The 24,906-nt window shown below is 44.8% G+C and overlaps 2 protein-coding genes across 4 annotated transcripts in view; both read left to right on the top strand.

The window, feature by feature from the left end:
- LOC116502431 overlaps positions 1-12,442 on the top strand; it is a 154,694-nt gene extending 142,252 nt beyond the window's left edge. Inside the window, 2 exon segments of the mRNA XM_032208326.1 lie at positions 9,509-9,516; positions 10,532-12,442. Coding sequence (XP_032064217.1) covers positions 9,509-9,516; positions 10,532-11,083 — 560 coding nt within the window. The 3' untranslated portion in view covers positions 11,084-12,442.
- A 2,541-nt stretch (positions 12,443-14,983) lies between these two features.
- Positions 14,984-21,895, top strand: LOC116504753 (zinc finger protein 2 homolog). Of its 3 annotated transcripts, none has more exons than XM_032211977.1 (5): positions 14,984-15,026; positions 15,386-15,542; positions 15,928-16,619; positions 17,742-17,832; positions 20,295-21,895. In XM_032211977.1, exons 3-5 carry the CDS (start codon positions 15,936-15,938, stop codon positions 21,521-21,523), a joined length of 2,004 nt encoding a protein of 667 aa, XP_032067868.1. In that variant the 5' UTR covers positions 14,984-15,026; positions 15,386-15,542; positions 15,928-15,935; the 3' UTR covers positions 21,524-21,895. The 3 variants fall into 3 exon arrangements, with proteins under 3 accessions (XP_032067868.1, XP_032067867.1, XP_032067869.1); XM_032211976.1 differs by having other exon boundaries at positions 14,984-15,074; XM_032211978.1 differs by lacking the exons at positions 14,984-15,026; positions 15,386-15,542 and adding an exon at positions 15,749-15,829.
- The last annotated feature ends 3,011 nt before the right edge of the window (positions 21,896-24,906 follow it).

Here is a 24,906-nt window from a genome sequence, read left to right as displayed (position 1 = left end):
TAGCGACAGATGCTGTTTTCTCTCTGTTTGTTTTGTATTTATATTAGATTTAAAAATTCAAATTTTTATGAAAAAAGGAATGTATCCATCAAAGAGTGGGGCGACTTTTATACAGTTTTGCATGGACTTCTATATTGCCAACCTTTTTACAATGTTTTGAAAGTGCTTTTTGGAAATATTTTAGAACGCTATGTTTGCCTTTCTCTTGGCTTTGCTGAGTATGTGTCTCTCTCTCTCAGATTGACTTAAGAAATACTTCTTTTTCATGGGAATTTATAGATGCACATGACATTTAGCATTTCGCAGACTGAAAATCTCCTCCAGGAGCAAATCTGGCTTGTTGGGAACATCACATATAACCCAGCGGTGAAATTCAGCGGGTTCTGACAGGTTCTGGAGAACCGGTAGCGGACATTTTGAGTTCAGCGAACCGGCAACTACCACATCTGGTTGGCCCCAGACTGGGGTGGGAATAGAGATTTTGCAGTATCCTTCCCCTGGAGTGGAGTGAGAATGGAGATTTTGCAGTATCCTTCCCCCGGAGTGGAGTGGGAATGGGGATTTTGCAGTATCCTTTCCCCAGAGTGGAGTAGGAATGGAGATTTTGCAGTATCCTTTCCCCAGAGTGGAGTGGGAATGGAGATTTTGCACTATCCTTGCCAAGAGCCAAGGTGGCGCAGTGGTTAAATGCAGCACTGCAGGCTACTGCTAGATCAGCAGTTCAGCGGTTCAAATCTCACCGGCTCAGGGTTGACTCAGCCTTCCATCCTTCCGAGGTGGGTAAAATGAGGACCCAGATTGTTGGGGGCAATATGCTGACTCTCTGTAAACCGCTTAGAGAGGCCTGAAAGGCCTATGAAGCGGTATATAAGTCTACTGCTATTGCTACTATCCTTCCCCTGGAGTGAAGTGGGAATCGGGATTTTGCAGTATTCTTCCCCTGCCACGCCCACAAAACCTGTAGTAAAAAAAAATTGCACATGGCTAGTTTATTGAAGAGAAGGACCAAGGGTGACATGCTAGCAGTCTTCCAATACTTGAGAAGATGTCACACAGAGGAGGGATGTCAACTTATTTTCCAAAGCACCTAAAGGTCAGACAAGGAATAATGGATGGAAACTGAACAAGGAGAGATTCAACCTGGAAATAAGGAGAAATTTTCTGACTGAGAGAGCAATCAACTAATGGAACAGTTTGCCTTTGGAAATTGTGGGAGCTTCATCACTGGAAGCTTTCAAGAAGAGACTGGACTGCCATCTGTCAGAAATGGTGTAAGGTCTGCTTGGGCGGGATCCCTTCGAACTCTGTTAATCAGTATCTGTTGATGGATAGATATATAATCATTTAGCCATTGTTTATCCATTGCAGGATGAAGGTCTCTTCTGCATGTTTCTCTTTAGCATCTGCTCTCTCTCCCTCTCCCCTGCCCAAATTTATAATTCTCTAAGTTGAAGGTCATATTTTGCAATAGTAGAATTACAAAGTTATGAGCAACTTGATGCAGGGGTGCTTCTCCAAATGCTAATGTTGGTGATACAATGGACTATAAATGGGAGCTTTAATGTAGACCAGGGGTGTAAAACCCATGTCATCACGGCATCGTCATGTGTCGTGACTTCCTCCCTTCGCTAAACTGGGCGTGGGCTGACCAGCAGAGGACCGCGAATTTGACAGCCCTGCTGTAGGTTACATTAGTAGCAGAAGAAAGATGGTAAGAAATAAGATAATGGCTGTTTCAAATCTCCTTCGGTGCTAAATATGTTGCTGTCGATCAAACCAAAAACAAGCATTGTTCTGAACCTCCTCTTAATTTTTGCCTCTTCTTCCCATCTGAAATCTCTGAAAATTAATGCAATTAGAGAAAAGAAAATGTTCCCATGTGAAGTCCTGTCCCCCCCCTTATTCCGGATCTCAGTTTGTGAAGGGCATCGTATGAAGTTCCCTCAGTTAGATTGGCAAAGTGATGCAGCACTATTGTGTAGTCTTATCACACCTGTGCCTAGGTTTCTTTCGTCTTTGGGGATACCCAATTCCACCGGTAGAAAACTTGTTTTTGGGGCACAACATGTTGAAAGATGGAAACCCTTAAAACGGGAGAGAGAGAAAAAGCTAGGAAATGGATCCTCCTATTCAGAATAAGAAAACCTGGGAGACTACAGTGGCCAAAAAATCAGAAGGCATCAAATTGCCTTCTTTTGCTGACTAAGAAATTTTGTGAAAAGCCTTGCAGGAGCTGTGCCTATTAATACAAGGGGTTAGAAAAGGTGCTAGCAGATTCCTTCTGACATTATGAAGAAGGTTAGTGATTGAAGAAATGGCAGCATCTCCAGCCAAGAATTGCTGGGCTGAAGGATGTTGTAGTCCAGCGACTTCGGCAGGTCTGCTCGCCCCTCTTCAGCACGAATGCCTTCCTAATGGACTAGACCAGTGGTCTCCAACCTTGGCAACTTTAAGACCTGTGGGCTTCAACTCCCAGAGTTGAAAAGCTGGCTGAGGAACTCGGGGAATTGAAGTTCACAAGTCTTAAAGTTGCCAAGGTTGGAGACCACTGGACTAGGCCATGCAAATTATTGTTGGTGATCTCTCTCTCTCTCTCTCTCTCTCTCTCTCTCTCTCCCTCCCTCTCCCTCTCCCTCTCTCTCTGTTTAAATCCGGACTTTGGCATTGCTCGTCGGCACCCCAGTCGCCCCCTCTCCGCAGCGGCTTCAGCGAAGGGGTTAAATGCAGAGAGGTTTCTTCTTGCGCCTAGAGAGGAGGAAGGAAAGTGGGGGGGAGCGCAGTTTCCTGCCCTCCCACCCCTTCCTGATCTCCAGAAATCCTTTACGCCAGGGCTGCGGAGATCCCTTCCTGGGGAGGGGCGCGTAAGGGGCGGCAGGTGGGCAAGGACGCTGCAAGAGGAGGTAGGAGGAATCGGCATCCCCAGGTGCAGGAAGGGAAAACGCTTGTGTGCGCGCGTGGAGGTGGATCTTTTTACAGCTGGTCCCCTTCTGAGTCCCCGCCTTGGCTTGCAAAGTTTTCTGCTCCCTGCCGGGCGCTGCGCCTCCGCTTGACTCTGATTCCCCTTGAAATTCTTCCTCCAAGGCTCCTTCCTTCCCCTCAGCCCAACATTTTGGTGCAGCACAGCTCCCAGCGTGTGGCTTCCCGGCGTTGCCGTTCCCACGTTCCCGGGCTGCAGATGGTGGAGGATCGGGTCCCCAAAGTAAGTCTGGAGGGATAGAAGAGGTGGAAGAACTGGGGAGATCGGAGTTCAGAGGGAAGGTGGCTGAAGGGGCTCCCTCCGAGGTTATGAACCCTGCAAGGAAGAGGCCAGTGGCATCTGAAAGACAGGTGACAGAGACTTGAGAGGCATCCAGGTGGGTTTGTTTTGAGATGCAGCCCCTGAATCTGCCTCTCTTTTACATGCCCAGATAAACTTTCTGATGACTGCTGCCTCCCTCTTCATCTCTGCCCCACTAACTGTGTGGAAGTTTTCAATTTTACTTCTACCAGGTAGTTCTCGACTTGCCACCACAGACAATTGTTAAGTGAGTTTTGACCCATTTTACAATTTTTCTTGCTCCTGTTGTTAAGCGAATCACTGCAGTTGTTAAGCTTAGTAACACTGTTGTTAAGTGAATCTGGGCTCCCCCATTGACCTTGCTTGTCAGAAGGGTGCAGAAGACATGACTGCAGGATATTGCGACCGTCATTAATATGAGTCAGTTGCCAAGGAGCTGAATTTTGATCACGTGACCAATGATCAATGCGGCAATGGTCGTAAGTGTGAAAAACGGTCATAAGTCTCTTTTTTCAGTGCTATTGTAACTTCGAACAGTCACTAAATGAACAGTTGTAAATCAAGGACTACCTGTATTTCTTTTATGGGTGGTTTGTTTGGACTGGAGAAAAAAACAACCTGCTATTTTTACAACTGCTAAAATATGGAGAACTTTACAACAATTTAGAAAGAAAGGAGCCAGATTTTACTCCGAATGGCATTTGGATTGCTTTCTTGCCAGTGTCCTCTTCTGAAATTTGTTTGACTTCATGATTTAATGTTCAATTCCAAAATTTCATGGTCACCTATGTATATGTATCATGTGCGCCCCTGTTTAATTTCCCAAGATCTGTGAAATGTCAAGCAGTATTTTAACAGGGTAAATTTAAAAGCAGTGATCAAATTAAATCATCTGTACAGCCAGGACTGTTTCAGGAGGGAATTCTCAGAATCGGTGGGGCTTTCAGCATGCAGAGGCAAAAATCTCCTATTTCAAATATTAAAAGCTGACTTTATCCCAAAAGGACGTCAGTTTGCCTTAACATTATGTCTTTATCAGTTTGATTTATATTCCTGTTTTGTACACACAGGGCATCACAGTAGCTTGAATGGTGAATGTTGATTTCGCCCTAAAAAATTATTCTTGTAGAAAATCAACTGGATTCAGATCATCAAGAAGCACTGCGGAGAAACAGACCTTTATGGATCCTTGGCTTCCCTTTTGTGCATTAGTAATTATGATAATTTCTATTCCTGCCAGGAAGAAAGATGGAGCTACAGGACTCGTCCGGGTCACAGGCAAGAAAGGAAGCACCAGCAAGGGGAACTGTTCAAACTGTGGCAACACGGGAATATCTGAAGGGTTTCACTACATCTCAGATTAAGCAAGAACCAGAAGAGGGGCTGGACCAGTTGTGTGAGATCCAGAAAAGAGGAACTCTGAGGGCTCCATATTTGGATGGAAGAAACTCTCCATCTTCTCAGTCCTCACCAGAGAATAACACTAGGCCGACTTTTAGCAGAAAGGCCGATCTCCATCAACGGTCCTTTGGAGGAAAAGCTGCATCCGAAACCTTGCCAGGCCTGGGGTGCATGGAAGTTCCTGAATTTTATAAAGGCCTGGATTCCCCAGTGGAAGTGAAGGAAGAGCTGGTGGAGGAGGGCAAGCTCAGCGTGGCGTTAAGATGCCAACGCTTCCGGCAGTTTCGCTATGAGGAAGCTGAAGGGCCTAAGAAAGTGTTTGGTCAACTCTGGGACCTCTGCTGCCAGTGGCTGAAGCCGGAGCGTCACTCTAAGGAGCAAATCCTGGAGCTGGTGATCTTGGAGCAGTTCCTGATGATCCTGCCGCTGGAAATGCAGAACTGGGTTCGGGAACAGTGTCCGGAGAAGGGGAGCCAGGCGGTGGCTTTGGCCGAGGACTTCCTTCGGAGGCTGCCACAAGGAGATGAGCAGAGGGTGAGCATGGAACCTCGTCATGTTGGGCACCCTTGTAGAGCTCAGAATTGAGCGCCAAGTTTCTGTTGCTAAATGAGACATTTGTTAAGTGAGTTTTGCTCCATTTTGCAACTTTTATTCTTGTAAATCATTGTGGCAGTTAAGTTAGTAACACATTTCTTAAGTGAATTTGGCTTCCCTGTTGAACTTCCTTGTCAGAAGGTGGCAGAAGAAGATCACATGGCCCCAGGACATCTCAGATTCAGAGATGGTCTCCTCCATCATTGCCAGTCAGACATTTTAAAATTAGGACATTTTAAACTTGTTCTGGACAACTAAGCTGTGGTTTTCCTTGTAACCTCGTAAAGAAGATCACATAGCAATAGCAGTTAGACTTATATACCGCTGCATAGGGCTTTCAGCCCTCTCTAAGCGGTTTACAGAGTCAGCATATTGCCCCCAACAATCCGGGTCCTCATTTTACCCACCTCGGAAGGATGGAAGGCTGAGTCAACCCTGAGCCGGTGAGATTTGAACAGCCGAACTGCAGAACTGCAGTCAGCTGAAGTAGCCTGCAGTGCTGCATTTAACCACTGCGCCACCTCGACTCTCTCATAGAGAGCCCCATAGCCCCAGGACATTGCAACTCTCATAAATGTGAGTCAGTTGCCAAGGTTTCTGAATTTGATCACGTGACTGTTGGAATAGCGTAACTGTCATAAGTGTAAAAAATGGTCATAAGTCGCTTTTTCTGTGCTGTTTTAACTTCAAACTGTCACTAAATGAACTGTTGTATGTTGAGGACTACCTATAGCCTGCCAAGGGAGTGTTTTTAATGATGAAAAATTCAGGAGGAATCTGATGATGTGTTTCCACGTAACACTTTTTATTAAAAGACATCAGCTTTTGTGAACAGCAGCTCATCACCGGATGCTCATCATGGCTAAATTTTAATTAGTTTTGAGAGACAGATTTGGGGATGCAGATGTCAGAAAACAGAGCCATGAGAAACTGGTTAAAAGGCTCTTATCAAACAGCAATTGTAATGGGTTATAAACCCAGTGAATATGTTGAGACATGGAAACATAGAAAACCGATGGCAGAAGAGATTAGTGAGCCATTGGGTCTTTCCTTTGAGTTATTCTTTTAATTTTTGTCGGATGACAGGCATGTGTTTATCTCAAGTACGTTTAAACTCTTTTACCCACTACCTCCTCTGGCAATAATCTTTCTGGGAAGTAATACTTTCTAACAATACTTTTGAACTTCCCTTCTGCCGGTTTGAGATTATGCCACCGTTTTCTTGATTTTTGCTTAAAATTGAAAACACTGCCTTCTAGAATCTTATTCGTACTCTTACTATGTTTCAGGATTTCAATCGTGTCCTTTTTTCTTCTGTCTTTCGGGCAATAGCAATAGCACTTAGACTTATATACACGGGGCTTTACTGCCCTCTCTAAATGGTTTACAGTGTCAGCATATTCCACCACGACCACCCAAACAATCTGGCTCCTCATCTTACTGTCCTCGGAAGGATGGAAGACTGAGTCAACCTTCAGCTGGTGTGACTTGAACGGCTGAACTCCTGGCAGCCTGCAGTTGGCAGGATTAGCCTACAACCATGATAGCGGGCCTATGGCACACATGCCGGAAGTGGCATGCAGAACTATCTCTCTGGGCATGCCAGCTGTTGCCCATTGCCCTTCTGGGTTCTAGTGTGCTAACTGGTCTTCACAAGCACAGGAGTGCTGGAAACAGGAAGAGTAACTCCCTGGCACCCATGTGCATGCTGTGAAGCTGAGCTTCTGGTTTCCGGTGCGCACATGGACGCCAGCCAGCTAGTCTTTGTACGCACATGTGTGTCAGAAACCAAAAGACTAGGTGGTGCATATGTGCTAGGGAGCTGCTCTTTAAGTTTCCGGTGCTCCCCCACATGGCTGCTCCTGTTTTGGCACTCGGTGCTGAAAAGCTTCGCCAACACTGGCCTATAGTATTCCATTCTAACCACTGAGCCACCACCTCTCTTCAGACAGTACATAGTCAGATCCTCCCGATATGTTTTGACCCTCAAATCCTGCACAATTTCTGTTGCCTGGTTCTGAACACGCTTAATCTTATCAATATCTTTATTTAAAGTGAGTCCTTTTGGAGATGGCTGGAATCTTTTGCTGTGAGTTCAGCAAAATCTCGGTCTGTGGTACTGTTCAAGAGAGGTCTGAACGCATAGTGTCAGTTTCTAACACATTACAATTGTTAAGACATACCTGAATTCCTTAGCTTCTTCTCATCATAAAATTAAATTTTCAATTTCAATCCTACAGGATTCAAACCACTCTATGACTCTGACGACATCAATTGCAGTTCACAAAAGTTTCCTCTTTCTAATTAATTTGCTGCATTAATATCTGCCTGCAGTGCTAAATTCAATGAAAGTACAACATTTCTTTATGCAGTTAAGAAATTGGAATGGCTAAACGGGATCTATTTTGATTGGCATTCTTCTCAGATTTAGGGATGGTCTTCTCCATATATTGCCATTTTGCCTTTGAAAATTATGTTGCCAGAGATCAAGAAGGGCTGAAATGAATCCCCGATCGATCCTGGTTTGTGTACCAGCTGTTGGCTGACATTGAGAAGATGTGTTCCAATTGTCTCCGTTTCTCACACATAGGATCTGCGGAACTTGCCTGATGAGCCTTCCAATTCTGAACTGGAACCGTTGGATATTGTGAAAGTTGAGGTCCTCATGGATGGAGACAGTGAGTAGACCAAAATGCTTTGAAATACCTGGGGATGAAATCTGCTAAGCGCAGGTAGAACTAGGTTGATCAATTTGAAACTACATTCTGATCATGCCCCTTAGGGTGTTTGAAGGTACTTGTCACTACAAATCTTACTGACAGAATTGCCTGTCCTAATTGTGGTCACTAAGTGAGGACTATCCATGTTCATTCATCACCACCCTGCCATCTTATTCTCCCTGTAGTTGATGGGGAGGACACCAATGTGCAGTAGGGAGTCTCTCTGGAGTCTGGATGGCTTTCCTATTAGAGAGCTGGGCTGCTGCAGTAGTGAAGGTGCTATTGGTGGACTAGGAATGCCGACACCCACGTTCCAGCACCGCCTCAGCCATGAAAGGTCCCTCAGGCTCAGCCCCACTTGATAGACCACACCAAAGAAATCAACACCACAGGAAGACTCTAACACAATTGTAAGTGCAAGGACCAATTGTAAGTCACTTTTTCAGTGCTGTTGTAAATTCAAACAGTTAATAAGTGAATGATTATAAGACATTCACAAAGCTAAATTTACCCTGAGTGGCCAAAGGGGGAAGAATCAGACAGGAATTCCAAGATACAGAATAACAGAGTTGGGAGGTCTTCTAGTCCAACCCCGTGCTCAAGCAGATGATCCTATACTATTTCAGACAAGAGTCTGTCCAGTCTCTTCTTAAAATTCTCTAGCGAGGGAGCAGAGAACATAGCTGCCATTGTGATCTAGTAGACAGGGATAAATGATGAGGTCACCCAGATGGGATTATCAAAAATATTTTAACATACTGAAATTCACATGTTGACTTGCTCTTTCTGTATATCTTTGTAGCATAGTTAGCCAACTGTATTTCAACTGTGGTTCAGTTTTAGTTCAGAGCTGCTGAGTAAGCTGCCAATGTATTGCTGGGAATCCAATATGCACCATAACATTTCGCATGCTTAATAATTGTACGTTGCAATCGTCCAAGTGATTCAGTTGCTTTAGGTGAGGCAGGGCATAACAGTCTCCATCTGCTCCTTTATGCATCTCCCTAGATTGTCAGGGAAGAATCAGATTTTTTTGCCCTGACAAATGGCTCCGCGTGCCACCTGTGGCACACGTGGCATAGGTTCACCATCCTGGCTCTAGGATCTGGCTAGGTGCTGCGGTTTGATATCTCCAATCCCCAGATTTGCTAAGGTCTACAGGCACCATCAACCTACAGTCAAGGATTGTGGTCCGTGATTCCTTTGTCCAAGTCAGGGGCCGGTACCTCACTTGCTCCTGGAATGCAGGTTGGTGGTTGATGTCTCCCTCCACCTGATAGACCTCCTTGGCGGCCGACCACGGTGCAGATCTTGGGTCGGGCACCTGCCTAGCACGCGATCTCCACCATGCTTCTGCCACTTGCTGTGTCTCCAAGCGGGTTGGCAGACTCTCAACAGGGCCCCCGCAAAACCCGTAGGCTGCCGCCGTGCCTTCAATCCCCTTCTCTATCTTCCCTGAGTCTTCCCCTTGCCCAGGTACATTGGGTAAGTGGCCAGGGCACAGGACCTAGGATAGCGGCTCCGGTTGGAGTGGGAAGTTTAGAAGAGTTCTAATGTCAGGTTCCAAGTAACATACCCTTAGCAAACAAACTTCCGAGGCAGTTAATTTTCTCAAAGAATAGTTTTATTTGATATGCCTTATTGACACAGGTGAAAACCGACTCTGAATATTCCACTTTTTCAATGCTGTGAACAGTCACTAAATGAACTGCTGTAGGTTGAGGTCTACCTGTAGTTTCTGTGTTGCTGTCAAAACACCTGTATCGACTAATCCATGAAATTAGCAGGCATTGAGTGCCACTCTGAAGAGATTTGAGTTGAATTTTTGTGCAATATAAGCACTAAATTGCTTGTTCTTCTAGGAAGCTCCGACTGCCAAGAGTACTTCCTCGGAGAAGTGACAGACTTGCCCAAGGGAATGTACAGCAACAGGAGGATGAAGGCCACTTTTGACTCTCCTCCAAGGAGCCAGAAAGTCCCACTGAAGGAAAAACTGCACAAATGCCAATATTGTGGGAAGCTCTCCGACTGCCGCGCCCACTTGATTATTCACGAGCGAACCCACACAGGGGAGAAACCCCACAGATGCTCAGAGTGTGGGAAAAGCTTCACCCGGAAGGAGTCTCTGATTATCCATGAGAGGTTCCATACAGGAGAGAAGCCCTACAAATGCTCATTGTGTGGCAAAACCTTCAGTGATAAAATCGGGCGCCTCATCCATGAGAGAACTCACACTGGGGAGAAGCCTTACAAGTGCTCCGAGTGCGGGAAGAGCTTTGGCACTCACTGCAACCTTCTGAGGCACCGGAGAGTTCACACAGGCGAGAAACCGTACCGTTGCTCAGACTGCGGCCAGAGTTTCCGATACAGACCGCAGTTAGTGATCCACGAGGGAACCCACAAAGGGGAGAAGGCTTATAAATGTGCAGACTGTGGAGAAACCTTCAGTCAGATGCGGCATCTGGTGATACATAAATGGACTCACACAGGAGAGAGGCCTCACCAATGTGCTGTCTGCAGCAAAAGTTTCAATCAAAAGTCAGATCTTGTTGTACACACCAGGACCCACACTGGGGAGAAGCCGTATGTCTGCTCCGATTGTGGGAAGAGTTTCATTTCAAGTTGCCAGCTGAGGAAGCACGAGAGAGTTCACACTGGGGAGAAACCATACCAGTGCACAGAGTGCGGGAAATGCTTCTCTTACAGTTCACATCTCACCACACACAAACGGATACACACGGGCGAGAAACCTTACCAGTGCCTGGATTGTGGGAAATGTTTCATTTCTAGTTCTCACTTCGCCACCCATAAAAGGACACATACTGGTGAGAAGCCCCACCAGTGTACCTTCTGCGGGAACAGTTTCATTCAGCGATCGCAGCTTGCCAAACATGAGAGGTCGCATACGGGAGAGAAGCCCTTCATCTGTTCCGAGTGCGGGCAGAGCTTCCGGTGGAGCCAAGGGCTCAAAAAGCACATGCGGACTCACACTGGTGAGAAGCCATATGGGTGCTCCGTATGCGAGAAAACGTTCTCAAGTTCCTTTAACCTGTCCAGGCATCAGAAAATCCATGCGAAGAAGAAGCTATAATAGGGCACTTTTAGACAAAAGATGGTAGGGAGATGGGAATAGCTTGATACAGGTAGTCCTCATTCGAAGTGACAATCGAAAAAGGGGATTTATAAACTGGATTCGCAAGGTCATGTAACAGAAATTTCGGGTATTTGGCAACAGAGCTATTTGCAGTATCCAATGGTTACCTGGCCATTTTGTAATGGTTGTTGCAGAAAACCAGCACTTGGCAAAACTGCACCCATTGTAAACAATCAGTTTGCTTAAGAACCATGGTGTTTACATAACAACGGCAGATTTTGCTTAATAAATGTGGTTATTCTCTTAACGACCACTGTGAAAGGGTTCATAATATTGGGTTGGTAAAGTTCTGTGACTGTTGTGCCATGACTGTAACAGACAGGCTCTGAGCCATGGTGGCACAGTGGTTAGAATGCAGTACTACAGGTTACCTGCTGATTGCCTGCTGACTGCAGTTAGGCAATTCGATTCTCACTTATTCAAGGTTGACTCAATCTTCCATTCTTCTGAGGTCGGTAAAATGAGGACCAAGATTGTTGGGGGTAATATGCTGACTCTGTAAACCGCTTAGAGGGGTCTGTAAAGCGGTATATAAGTCTTAAGTGCTATTCCTACCGCTAGCAATTCTACCCTCTACCACGCTCTAGACTTTGCAAGAATGAAGATGGAAAGATAATATCTCCTATCGAGATCCGATTCGGAAGCATTACTGGTTCATAAATAAAACATCTTGCTTCATGGAGTTGCGAGTGCTCTTTCGCTGGAGGTTTTCAAGAAAAGATTAGACAACCATTTATCCGGAATGATAAAAGGACTCCTGCCTTGGGCAGGGGGTTGGGCTAGAAGACCTCCAAGGTGCCTTCCAGCCATACAATTCTGTGACATTTGGAGGTATTGTTCTACATTGCATTACTCTGATATTGGATGATGCTCACAATCCTTTTGGGGCTGTGCACACACAAAGAAGACCTTCATAAACCTTTACGAAGCACAACTCGTCCCTAATCTTGAGAAGCTAAGTAGGATCAAGCTTCACTCTTCAAGCTTTGCTCAGTTGCAAAGATAGGTTGTGAGGACATTATCCTGCATGATGTAATCTAAGCTGTGATTGGTTGCTGTGAGTGTAAAGGGGGAGTTTCCAAAGATAGGTTGTGAGGACGTTATCCTGCATGATGTAATCTAAGCTGTGATTGGTTGCTGTGAGTGTAAAGGGGGAGTTTCCTTGTTTCCCGCCTTTTTTTCCTCCTGTGTGCTCTGTAATTTACCTCATGATGTTCCTGCTATATTGATTTACCTCACGATGCTCTTGTTTGGCCGACTATCTTGTTTGCTCTAAATATAATTGTTTATATAAGACTACAAGTTTGTGTCATTTGGTACCCCATTTGGATACTTGCTGTGCAATTCCCTCACAAGCTGATGGGACATAAAAAATATGGGATATTGAGATGCCAATTGAGAGGCAAAAACTCTGCACCAAAATTGCATCAAAAATGGCCGTGTAGCTTTTCCTTCTATCCCATTCTTGAATTTATGTATTTAGCTGTTGGCTCTGTACTGTTCACAGAAGGTACATCAATTATATTCAAAATAGTCTTCATCATATCATGCATTCCCTTCTTCCGATTTATTTAATGGAGTTTATTCCTTTTCGTTGTAAACATTCCACATACCTCCCATCTATCTATCAATCAATCTATTGTCTGTCTGTCTATTTGTCTGTCTATCAATCATTATTTTATCCATTGTCTATCCACTGCAGGATGATAGCCTCTTCTGCGTGTTTCCAACAATACAATCCTGAGCTTTGTTTTAACTGTTTATTAAATTTATAGGCCGTCCAATCCCGGAGGTTTTACAATTGGGCCTGCAATACTTGCTGATGATGTCTATCCATCTTGTTTTAGATCTGTTTCATGGATGCTCTCTCTCTCTCTCTCCCCTCTTCTATCTGTCCATCATCTATCTATCTGCGCACACACACAAATATATATTTTTCATTAAAGCCATATTTTGCAATGGAAGAATTACAAAGTTATGGGCATTTTGAGGGAGTGGGTGATTCTCCAAAAGTTTGTGTTCGTGACACAATGAACTATACAATGAACTATAAACAGGAGCTTTAATGTAGACTACATTAGTAACCGAAGAGAGATGCTTAAAAAAAAAAAATCAAATGATGGCTGTTTCAAATCTCCTTCAATGCTAAATATGTTGTTGTCAATCAAACCATAACTAAGCATTGTTCTGAATCTTCTCCTCTTCATTTTTGCCTCTTCGTCCCATCTGAAATCTCTGAAAATTTGTGCAATTAGAGAAGAGAAAATGTTCCCACATGAAGTTTTTTCCCCTTATTCCTGATCTCAGTTGGTGAAGGGGGGTGGGCTGTATGAAGTTTCCTCAGTTAGATTGGCAATGTGATGCAGCACTATTGTGTAGTCCTATCATACCTGTGCCTAGTTTTCTTTCATCTTTGGGGATACACAATTCCACCAGTAGAAAAGGGAATCAGCTTGATTTTGGGCACAACATGTTGAAAGATGAAAACCCTTAAAGCAGAAGCAGCAAGCTAGGAAATGGATCCTCCTACTCAGGACAAGAGAGGGTTTACAATGGCCAAAAAATCAAAAGGCCTCGAATTGCTCAAGATTGTTGGAAGAAATATCCTTCTGGGTTCGGCTCCAAGTGGGGAAAAAGATACTAGAGACATGGAGGCTGCTTGGAAAGATGGTTTTAATGGTGGATATGGCTTGAGTCCTGAACAGAAAAGGTGATCACATGCTTCAATGTTGGTGGAGAAGAGAAGGGAGGGGAGAAGCTGAGTCCCTGGTTTTATGCCCTCTCTGGTCTTTGATCTTGAGCTTGTATTCTGATTGGTTGTCAGACTCTCATGGGGCCATGCAGGGGCAACTCTCTAGGCTGCGTTTTGAATCCAGGTTTGGTTGAGTTTTCAGATGCCATGTGGTGAGTTGGGTAAAGGGCCAATATTATCATGCCTTAGTTAATCCCATCACTCTGGATCTGAAGTGGAGAACTCTTTATTATGTAAAGGGACTAGCTAGGCCGCCTTAATGGCCCATTGGCAAAAAGGGGGGGGGGGGAGCAGGAAGCTGCAGGAAGTTTCTCTTTAAAACGTTTCTCCTTTTCACATCCAGAGAAATATTCTGCCTTTTCAATATATCCTAGGATATTTCATTTTTCTGGGAGAGGGCTGGGTGATAACTTCCTATAGAGAGATTCAACCAGAAATAAGGAGAAACTTCCTTACAGTGAGGACAATTAACCAGTGGAACAGCTTGCCTTCAGAAGTTGTGGGGGCTTCACTGGAGACTTTCAAGAAGAGATTGGGCTGCCATTTGTCAGAAATGGTGTAGGGTTGTTAATCTGGTCCTTTGCAGACTAAGAAACTTTGTGAAAAGTCTTGCAGGAGGAGCTCCTTCTGACATGCTTTATAAGGTTAGATATTGAGGAAAAGGCGGCATCACTAAAGAAGAATTGCATGGCTGAAGGATGGTGGGCCTTGTAGTCCAATGACATCAGGAGGTAGGCCACACCCCTCTTCAGCATCAATGCCTTCCTAATTTGCAGCTATTGTAGCTGCGGATTAGCGCATGCAAGTTTCTTTTACTATTGCAATGATTTTCGGTCTCTTTTATTTAAAAAAAAGAATCCTGGTGCTTAGTTTCAATCCTTAGGTGTTTCTCGGCGGGGGTTGGGGTTGGGTCAGCCTCTCTGGCGTTGCTCGGAAACGTCCCAATCCCGCCCCCCTCCCCGCAGCGGCTTCGGTGAAGGGGTTAAATACAGAGAGCTTTCCTCTTGCGCCTAGAGAGGAGGCAGGAAAGGGGGTGGGTGTGAGCCCAGTTTCCTGCCCATCTCCAGACATCTCTTATGGCAGGGCTGCGGAGATCTCTTCGTGGGGAGGGGCGCGCAAGGGGGCCAGGTGGGCAAGGACGCTGCAAGAGGAGGGAGGCGGAATCGGCATCCCCAGGTGCAGGAAGGGAGGGGGAGAAGCGTGGAGGCGATCTTTTTACAGCTGGTCCCCTTCCCTTCTGAGTCCCCGCCTTTGCTTGCAATGTTTTCTGCTCCCTGCTGGCTGCTGCGCGCCGGCGAGGGTTGCCCAAGGGGGAACCCGGAGAGGGAGGATGGGGAGGGGAGAGGAGGCAGAGGAGAGGAAATCCCCACATGCAGGAAAAGAAGGGGAGAATCCTGGGGTGGTGGTGGTGGTGGGAGAGAAGCGTGGAGATGGTCTTTTTACAGCGGGTCCTCTTCCTTTCTGAATTCTCCTATCTTTACTTGCAGCCGCTGCACCTCTGCTAGAGTGATTCCCCTTGACATTCTTTCTTCAAGACTCCTTCCTTCGCATCAGCACAACATCTTGGTGCAGCACAGCTCCTAGTGTGTAGCTTCCTAGTGTTGCTGTTCCCCAGCTGCTGACGGGGAGGATCAGGTCCCCAAAGTAAGTCTGGAGGGATAGAAGAGGTGGAAGAACTGAGTTCAGAGGGAAGGTGGCTGAAGGGGCTCCCTCCGAGGTTATGAACCCTGCTAGGAGGAGGCCAGTGGCATCTTAAAAGCAGGGGACAGAGACCTGAGAGGCGTCCAGGTGGGTTTGTTTTGAGATGGAGCCCCTGAATCTGCCTCTCTTTTACATGCCCAGGTTCCCTTTCTGGTGACTGCCGCGTCCTTCTTTATCTCTGCCCCACTAACTGATATCTGTGTGGAAGTTTTCAATTTTACTTCTACCAGGTAGTTCTCCACTCATGATAACAATTGAGCCCAAGATTTATGTTGCTAAGTGAGACATTTGTTAAGTGAGTAATTATGATAAATTCTATCCTTGCCAGGAAGAAAGATGGAGGTACGGGACTTGCCTAGATCCCAGGCAGAAAAGAGAGCGCCAGTGAGGGAAAGTGTAACTGTAGCAACACGGGAATATCTGAAGGGTTTCACTACATCTCAGATTAAGCAAGAACCAGAAGAGGGGCTGGACTTGTTGTGTGAGATCCAGAAAAGAGAAACTCTGAGGGCTCCATATTTGGATGGAAGAAACTCTCCATCTTCTCAGTCCTCACCAGAGAATAACACTAGGCCGACTTTTAGCAGAAAGGCCGATCTCCATCAACGGTCCTTTGGAGGAAAAGCTGCATCCGAAGCCTTGCCAGGCCTGGGCTGCATGGAAGTTCCTGAATTTTATAAAGGCCTGGATTCCCCAGTGGAAGTGAAGGAAGAGCTGGTGGAGGAGGGCAAGCTCAGCGTGGCGTTAAGATGCCAACGCTTCCGGCAGTTTCGTTATGAGGAAGCTGAAGGGCCTCAGAAAGTGTTTGGTCAACTCTGGGACTTCTGCTGCCAGTGGCTGAAGCCGGAGCGTCACTCTAAGGAGCAAATCCTGGAGCTGGTGATCTTGGAGCAGTTCCTGATGATCCTGCCGCTGGAAATGCAGAACTGGGTTCGGGAACAGTGTCCGGAGAAGGGGAGCCAGGCGGTGGCTTTGGCCGAGGACTTCCTTCGGAGGCTGCCACAAGGAGATGAGCAGAGGGTGAGCATGGAACCTCGTCATGTTGGGCACCCTTGTAGAGCTCAGCCTACGGCCACAATTGAACCCCAAATTAAGTGAGACATTTGTTAAGTGAGTTTTGCCCCATTTTGTGACTTGTTGTTAAGCGAGTCCTTGCGGTTGTTAAGTTAGTAACATGTTTGTTAAGTGAATCTGGCTTCCCCATTGACTTTGCTTGCCAGAATGTGGCAAAAGGGGATCACATGACTCCAGGACACTACAACTGTCATAAATAGCCAAAGTTATTGAATTTGATCATGTGACTGTTGGAATGACACAATGGTCATCTGTGTATATAATGGTCATAAGTCACTTTTTCAGTGCTGTTGTGCCTTCAAACGGTCAGTAAATGAACTGTTGTAAGTTGAGGATTATCTTTAGCCCACCATAGGAGTGTTTTGAATGATGGAATAAGCAGCCTAAAATCAGTAGGAAAGGCTTATTGAAAGACATCAGCTTTTGTGGCTCATAATCTGATTCTCCGCATGACTCCATTTTAATTAGTTTGAGAGACAGACTTGGGGATGCAGATTTGGGGAAGCAGAGCCATGAGAAACTGGTTAAAAGCCTCTTCTCAAACAGCAACTGTAATGGGTTATAAACCCAGTGTGTATGTTGAGACCTGGAAAAAGAAAACTAATGGCAGAAGACACTGACCCATCGAACTTCATCCTTTAAATTTATTTGCTGCATTAAAATCTCCCCCCAGTGCTAAATTCAATGAAAATACAATATTTTTTTATGCACAGTTGAGAAATTGGAATAGCTAAACGGGATCCATTTTGATTGGCATTCTTCTCAGATTCAAAGATGTCTTCTCCATCATTGCCAATCTGATTCAAATTAGGACATTTTAAACTTGTTCTGGACAACTAAGCTTTGCTTTTCCTTATAACTTTACCAATCTTAAAAGCAGCCTAGTTGTGTCACATCATTGCTTCCTGAACCCCAGTGGGTTTGTAGCCTTTGAAAATAATTTTGCCAGTTTGAGAACGGCTGAAACGAATCTGATTTATCCTGATTTGTGTATACCAGCTGTTGGCTGAGACTGAGAAGAGGTGTCCCAATCGTCTCCTTAGACATCTTCATGTTTCTCACACACAGGAAGATCTGGCAGACTTGCCTGATGAGCCTTCCCATTCTGAACTGGAACTGTTGGATATTGTGAAAGTTGAGGTCCTCATGGATGGAGACAGTGAGTAGACCAAAATGCTTTGAAATACCTAGGGATGAAATCTGGGAAGCGTAGGTGGAATGTGGTTGATCAATCTGAAATTACATCTTGATTATGCCCCTTGGGGTATTTCAAGGTGCTTCTTACTACAAATCTTAGTGATAGAATTATTGGTTCTAATTGTCACTAAATGAGGACTACCCACATTCATTCACCACCACCCTGCAGTCTTATCCTCCTGCAGTTGATGGGGAGGACACCATTGTGCAGTCCTACTGCACATTGTGAGTCTCTGTGAATGGCTTTCCTATTAGAAAGCTGGTTGCTGCAGGGGGGAAGATGCTATTGCTGGACTAGGAGCGGGGACACCCAAGTTCCAGTCTCTCCACAACCATGAAATGTCCCTCAGGCTCAGTCCCAGGGTTGGGTTGGGATTCAGCAGGTCTGCACTGGGGCCAGCCTGGAAATATCAAAGGACCAGCTGCTGATGCCTCTGGCGGCCAAAACGGGCCATGTACACCCCCACCCCACCCCCGTGCAGTGGTGGTATTCAAATAATTTAACAACAGGTTATCTGACCTAATGACTGGCTGGGTAGGCCTAGCCGGGTGGTCATGTGACTGGGTAGGCATTGCCAACTTGACGTCACTCACCACACCAAGCCCTGCCTCCTGGCCACTAGCCTCAAAGGCAAAAGTGAGATTCAACTGGTTCTGAATGGTTCAGGCTAATCCTACCACTGGCCGGCCCCGCCTGCATCCATTTTTTGGCCCGTTTTGAAGTCTATAAGTTTTAAAGTTGCCAGTTACCCCTGAGCTAGATGTTCTGATAGAAGAGTGTTTTTCACATTTGGCAACTTTTAAGATGTGTAGACTTCAACTTCCAGAATGCTGTGTGGGCAATTCTGGAAGTCCACACATTTTAGGATTGCAAGTTTGAAAAACCCTGTCAAAAATGGGCAAATTAACATCCTTTTTAAGGATCTGTGCTTTGGACTCCTTAAAAAAAACATTACAGACTATCTTGAGCAGCATATCTATGAAGTATTTTTGACCCTCTTTCAAGCTTATCTTCTCAGAATTGGTTCTAATCTAAAACTGTACATAAAGTTTATTAGCACAGAAATTATAATTGAAGCAAAGAAAAGGAAGCAGGGGACTTTAGGAATACCAACATTATGGTGTTGATGAACTTTTCTTGTTTTCTTTATTTTCATATCTTGGCTTTAAATCAACCAAAAGACATTACATTTGTTCAACATAATCTATATATGGGATATGGGAAATTATATCAATTATTTTCACAAGGTTTTGCTACAGTCCAGGTGTTACTGTGTTTAATAGTGTGATTTTATACTATTTCATATGGTTGTGTAATAATCCAAATTCAGAAGGGGGAAAATGGGGTGAAGGCTCACTTTCTGTTTGCCAGAAAATGTTTAAAAGTTTAGTTCAGCGGGGAAGGAAAAAGCACAATAAATATGATGTATTGAGAAGTCTGAAGTGTGTGCCCACACAAGCTATGAATTCCTCTTTACCTTTCAAATTCAGATTGTTATATAGCTTCAAGTGAGGTAATTGAAGATTTGAAATTTTCATTTTCAGGCCGTTTTTCAGGCCGTTTTCGTCCAGTTTTGGATGTTCACTATTAGTAAATAAATAGAGAGGGAAATTAAGTCAAAGGCCTCAACAATGTACAGGGTTCCATCTCTATTTATTTGCTACTACTGAACATCCAAAACACCCTGAAAAATGGCCTGAAAATGCCCCCAAAACAGACCGAAAAACTGTCTGAAAATAACTGAAAAACAGCCCGGAAAATTGGTGGGGGTGGGGCCAGCCAGTTTGTCGAACTGGGTATAATTTTAATAACCGGTTCATCCGAACTGGGCCAACCAGCTGAATTCCACCTCTGTCCCTGCGTTTTGTTTTCACCCTCCATGGTCTCCTGCCTCCACCCACTGCCAGCCAAAAATGGCCCGAAATTAGGGCCCAAAACAGCCTGAAAAAGTCTGAAAGCTAGATTGTGAAAGGAGATAAAAAGTGCTCCGAAAAAAGAAAATGACAATTGGAGGCAGTTCTTGACTTACGACCACAATCGAGCCCCAAATTTATGTTGCTAAGCGAGAACTTAAATGAGCTTTGCCCCATTTTATAACTTTTCTCATCACACTTGTTAACTGAATAACTGCACTTGTTAAATTAGTCATACGATTGTTAAGTGAATGCGACCATGAGGGTGCTTGCATAGTCATAAGTAAGAAAAATGGTCATAAGACACTTTTTCCAGTGCTGCTGTAACTTTGAATAGTCACTAAATGAATTATTTAAGTCGAGTACTAACTGTCGTTTCTGTGTTGCTGTCAAGATGCCTGTATCAACTAATCCATGAAATTAGCAGGCATTGAGTGCCACTCTGAAGAGATTTGAGTTGAATTTTTGTGCAGTATAATTGATGTCCTCCTAACTTGCTTGTTCTTCTAGGAAGCTCCGATCGTCAAGAGTACTGCCTCGGAGAAGTGACAGACTTGCCCAAGGGAATGTACAGCAACAGGAGGATGAAGGCCACTTTTGACTCTCCTCCAAGGAGCCAGAAAGTCCCACTGAAGGAAAAACTGCACAAATGCCAGTATTGTGGGAAGCTCTTCGACTTCAGCTCCCACCTGATTATTCACGAGCGAACCCACACAGGGGAGAAACCCCACAGATGCTCAGAGTGTGGGAAAAGCTTCATCCAGAAGGAATCTCTGATTATCCACGAGAGGTGTCATATCGGGGAGAAGCCCTACAAATGCTCATTGTGTGGCAAAACCTTCAGTGATAAAATCAGGCACCTCATCCACGAGAGAATTCACACCAGGGAGAAGCCGTACAAATGCTCCGAGTGCGGGAAGAGCTTTGGCACTCGCTGCAACCTCCTGAGGCACCGGAGAGTTCACACGGGCGAGAAACCGTACCGTTGCTCAGACTGCGGCCAGAGTTTCCGATACAGACCGCAGTTAGTGATCCACGAGGGAACCCACAAAGGGGAGAAGGCTTATAAATGTGCAGACTGTGGAGAAACCTTCAGTCAGATGCGGCATCTGGTGATACATAAATGGACTCACACAGGAGAGAGGCCTCACCAATGTGCCTTCTGCAGCAAAAGTTTCAATCAAAGGTCAGATCTTGTTGTGCACACGAGGACCCACACTGGGGAAAAGCCGTATGTCTGCTCCGATTGTGGGAAGAGTTTCATTTCAAGTTGCCAGCTGAGGAAGCACGAGAGAATTCACACTGGGGAGAAACCGTACCAGTGCACAGAGTGCGGGAAATGCTTCACTTACAGTTATCATTTCACAACACACAAGCGGATACACACGGGCGAGAAACCTTACCAGTGCCCGGATTGTGGGAAATGTTTCATTTCTAGTTCTCACTTCGCCACCCATAAAAGGACGCATACTGTCGAGAAGCCCTACCAGTGTACCTTCTGCGGGAACAGTTTCATTCAGCGATTGCAGCTTGCCAAACATGAGAGGTTGCACACGGGAGAGAAGCCCTTCATCTGTCCTGAATGCGGGAAGAGCTTCCCGCAGAGCCAAGGGCTTAAAAAGCACATGCGGACTCACACTAGCGAGAAATCATATGGTTGCCCCGAATGCAAGAAAATGTTCTCTAGTTCCTTTAATCTGTCCAGGCATCAGAAAATCCATGCCCGGGAGAAGCTATAATGAGGCACTCTAGACAAAAGACAGTAAGGCGATCGGAGTAGCTAGATACAGATAGTCCTTGCTCGAAGTGACAATCAACATGAAGAAGGGGGTTGCAACCTAGATTCAGAGTTCTGACGGACGTGCCCCCTCCATGGCCCCTGGGCAAACCATCAATTTGCTTAAGAACCACAATGTTTACTTAATGATGGCAGGTTTTGCTTAATAAATGTGGTGATTTACTTAACAACTGCCATGAATGGGTTCGTAACATCGGGTTGGTCATCTTCTATGACTGTTGTGACATGATTGTAACGGGCAGGCTCTGAGCCTGGTGGCGCAATGGTTAATGCAATACGGCAGGCTACTTTTGCTGCCTGACGGCTGCCTGCAATTCAGCAGTTCAAATTTCACCAGGCTCAAGATTGACTTGGCCTTCCATCCTTCCAAGGTTGTTAAATGAGGACCCAGATTGTTGGGGGGAATATGCTGGCTCTGTAAACTGCTTAGAGTGGGCTGTAAAAGCACTGTGAAGCGGTATATGTCTAAGCGCTATTGCTATTTTTATGTCAAGACGGCTTGTAGTGGGTGTAGTAGGTGTAGGTCAAGAAAGAACATAGAAAGGAACCAAGTTGTTTCTAGTTAGCTGCTAAACCAGATTGCTGTAAAGATCTGGTTTGCTGAGAATGACCTTGTTTCTTGGGAATGACCTTATTCCCCATTCAGCTTCACCTGCTAGTGGGAGAAATTAAACCAGAAGTGTCTCCTCTCTGCTCCCTAATCTGCAAGGAAATGAGATTGCCAGACCTCATATTCTCATGCTTGGATATATACTAAGACACTGCAAAGAATGCCGAAGTTGTACCACATAGTACCACATAGCTTATGAAAGGCTGATGCATTTACAGTATATAAGATATATCCTATGTTTAAACTATTTCAGTTAGTATCTTAACATATAGCCACATTACAGGCATGTTTTAATGTTGCTTACAGATAATTTCCTGTTAACCTGAAAGGGGACTTCTTCCCTCTCTCTCACTCCCTGCTTGAGACCAGAACTGACAGGGAAAGCAATTAATCTGTTAACAAGTCTCCATAAATAAGGGAAATAGTCAAGCTCAGCCTTGACTGGGGTAAGAATGTATCTAATTCAAGCTCACTTTGACATCCTCCTCCCTTGAATGTTGTTTCTACTCAATTAATATCCTGTTTTATGGCTATGTTTTGATTTTTGTCTAGCAAGGTAATTGATATGGAAGTATCAAAGGGATTGGATAGGAGGGGGTTGATTGCTTAGCAAGTTTGGGTGACAATAACGGTTTAACTAACTTTATACATTTAGTGATTAGTAGATTATAGGTGGTCGGAAAGTATGTGACTGAACCAGACCTATCAACAGGGTGTAGCTAGGATAGAAAGGACCTGTGGCCGGTGAGAGGGATGTATAAAATATGCTGAGATCTATAACTTGGTGTGGGCTTCTGTTGTTGTGTCAAGCAAATGTGTCACCAGCTCTTTGCAAACAGCTTCTCTTAATCTTACTTCTGGTTGACCCAAGTATTGTGTGAATTTATTACACACGCATAGAAGACAAAGATCATTCTTGGAAAGCCCCAATACTTCAGTACGTAGTTTGCAAATGTGGCCTATACATTTGCTCATTGACTGAAAATTCATCTTTGTTGAAATAAATATCCATCTGCTTCAGTTCCAAGCTGGGAAAAAGACACTGGAAACGTGGAGTCTGATTGGAAAGATGGTTTAATGAAGCAGAACCACATGGGTTCTGGGCAGCTGACCACATGGAGATTGAGGGGAGGGTGTATTTATACCTTTTCTTGGGCTTTGCACTTGAACTTCCAGTTCCTGGGCAAGAACATGTATTCTATTGGCTGATGTCAGACTCCCATGGGGCCATGTATAAATCCTAGGAATTTGTCTGAGGTAAGCTTGGTTGAAGTTTGGCTGATGCAATGAAGGGGCTTGTTGGGCAATTCCTATTGTGGCTGAATGGCTTTGCCCTGAAGGATAATTCTATCATCCTGGAGCTGAAGGTCTTTTGTTTTGTAGATACAGTCTTTCCTAATGGGCACAAAATATCTGCTGGGGCTATTAAGAAAGTGGGGGTTGCTTAAAAAAACATGTTTCCCCATGTCTCATCCAGGGAAATATAATATTCTGCCTTTTTAATATTTCTCAAAATATTTCATTCTTCTAGGAGAGGGGTAGATGCTAACTTTCTTCATCTCTAAATCATCGCAAGGAACCTGATTGGTTCCAACTTTGTGTCAGTTCCAAATTTACTACAGGCAGTGCTGGACTTAGGACCGGTCGCTTACCAATCGTCTGTTATGATGAACCTCCCTAGGGGTACCTATGACCCAGATTTGAGATGATGGTTGTCACTCCCTCCTGCAATCACCTTGATTGTAACTTTGGGCCCTTGACCTGTAATCATAAAGCCTGCAAACTTGAAATTTGGCATGAAAGTTCCTCTTGGGGTCTAGGTGCTCGCTAAGAAAGGATTTTTCAAAAGGACCATCAGATCATTAGTGTTTCTTATACAGTAATTAACAGGCTTGAATGCTAAGGAGTTCTATTCCCCCTCCCCACCTGAAAAGAAGTCTCACATTCCATTACCTCAGTTCAAACTGGCAGTCACTCATGAGCTGTCTGGGGCTCCTTACAGTAGTAAACTTGGGTACCTCACCAAAATGACTACGCCTTCCACCTATGGAACTGCTTCCGGACTCGAGGCGGTGGGAGCGATATTCCCTTATGTGTTTCAGGCCTCTATATTTTTCCTCCTGCAGAACTGGTTGCCTTTCCATATATATAGTAAGTTGGAAGTTCGCAATATAAAAGGGTCCTTGCGAAAGCATCAATTTTGCACAGCTCAAAAAAGCCCCAAAGTGTTGTTTTTGGAGGGTTATTGATCCTTTCAACAACGTTGTCCTCGGTAAAATAAACTCTCTGGCCGTTTTCGAGATGTATGGCAAGGTGCATAACAGGAGGAAACCTTTTGTGAATAGCCCAATCACATAGTTTTGTTGCGAAGCATGGCTAGTACCTGATAAAATAAGCAAGGGAGCTGTGACTCTACTTCCTTACACAATCGTGGGGATGCTAGAAAGATTGTAACTGTGCAAAATGGTCATGCTTTTTAAAGTGCCTTTGTAATGGTCATTAAATGAACTGTTGTAAGCCTAGGACTACCTGTATTATTTTGCACATCCAGAGCTGTTTTGTTACATAGTATAATTATTTTATTGTCATACATTTATATCAGTGATGTTACATTCAAAAAAATCATCTTCAGTCCTTATTACCCCGAACCCAAAGAATTGAAAAAGATCAAAACAGAAACTTTCATGTGAGATGAGATAAAGGATCCCCGAAAG

The sequence above is a fragment of the Thamnophis elegans genome, chromosome 2 (assembly GCF_009769535.1).
Source record: "Thamnophis elegans isolate rThaEle1 chromosome 2, rThaEle1.pri, whole genome shotgun sequence".
Taxonomy (NCBI): Eukaryota; Metazoa; Chordata; class Lepidosauria; order Squamata; family Colubridae; genus Thamnophis; species Thamnophis elegans.
This window is presented reverse-complemented; position numbering and strand designations above follow the sequence as displayed.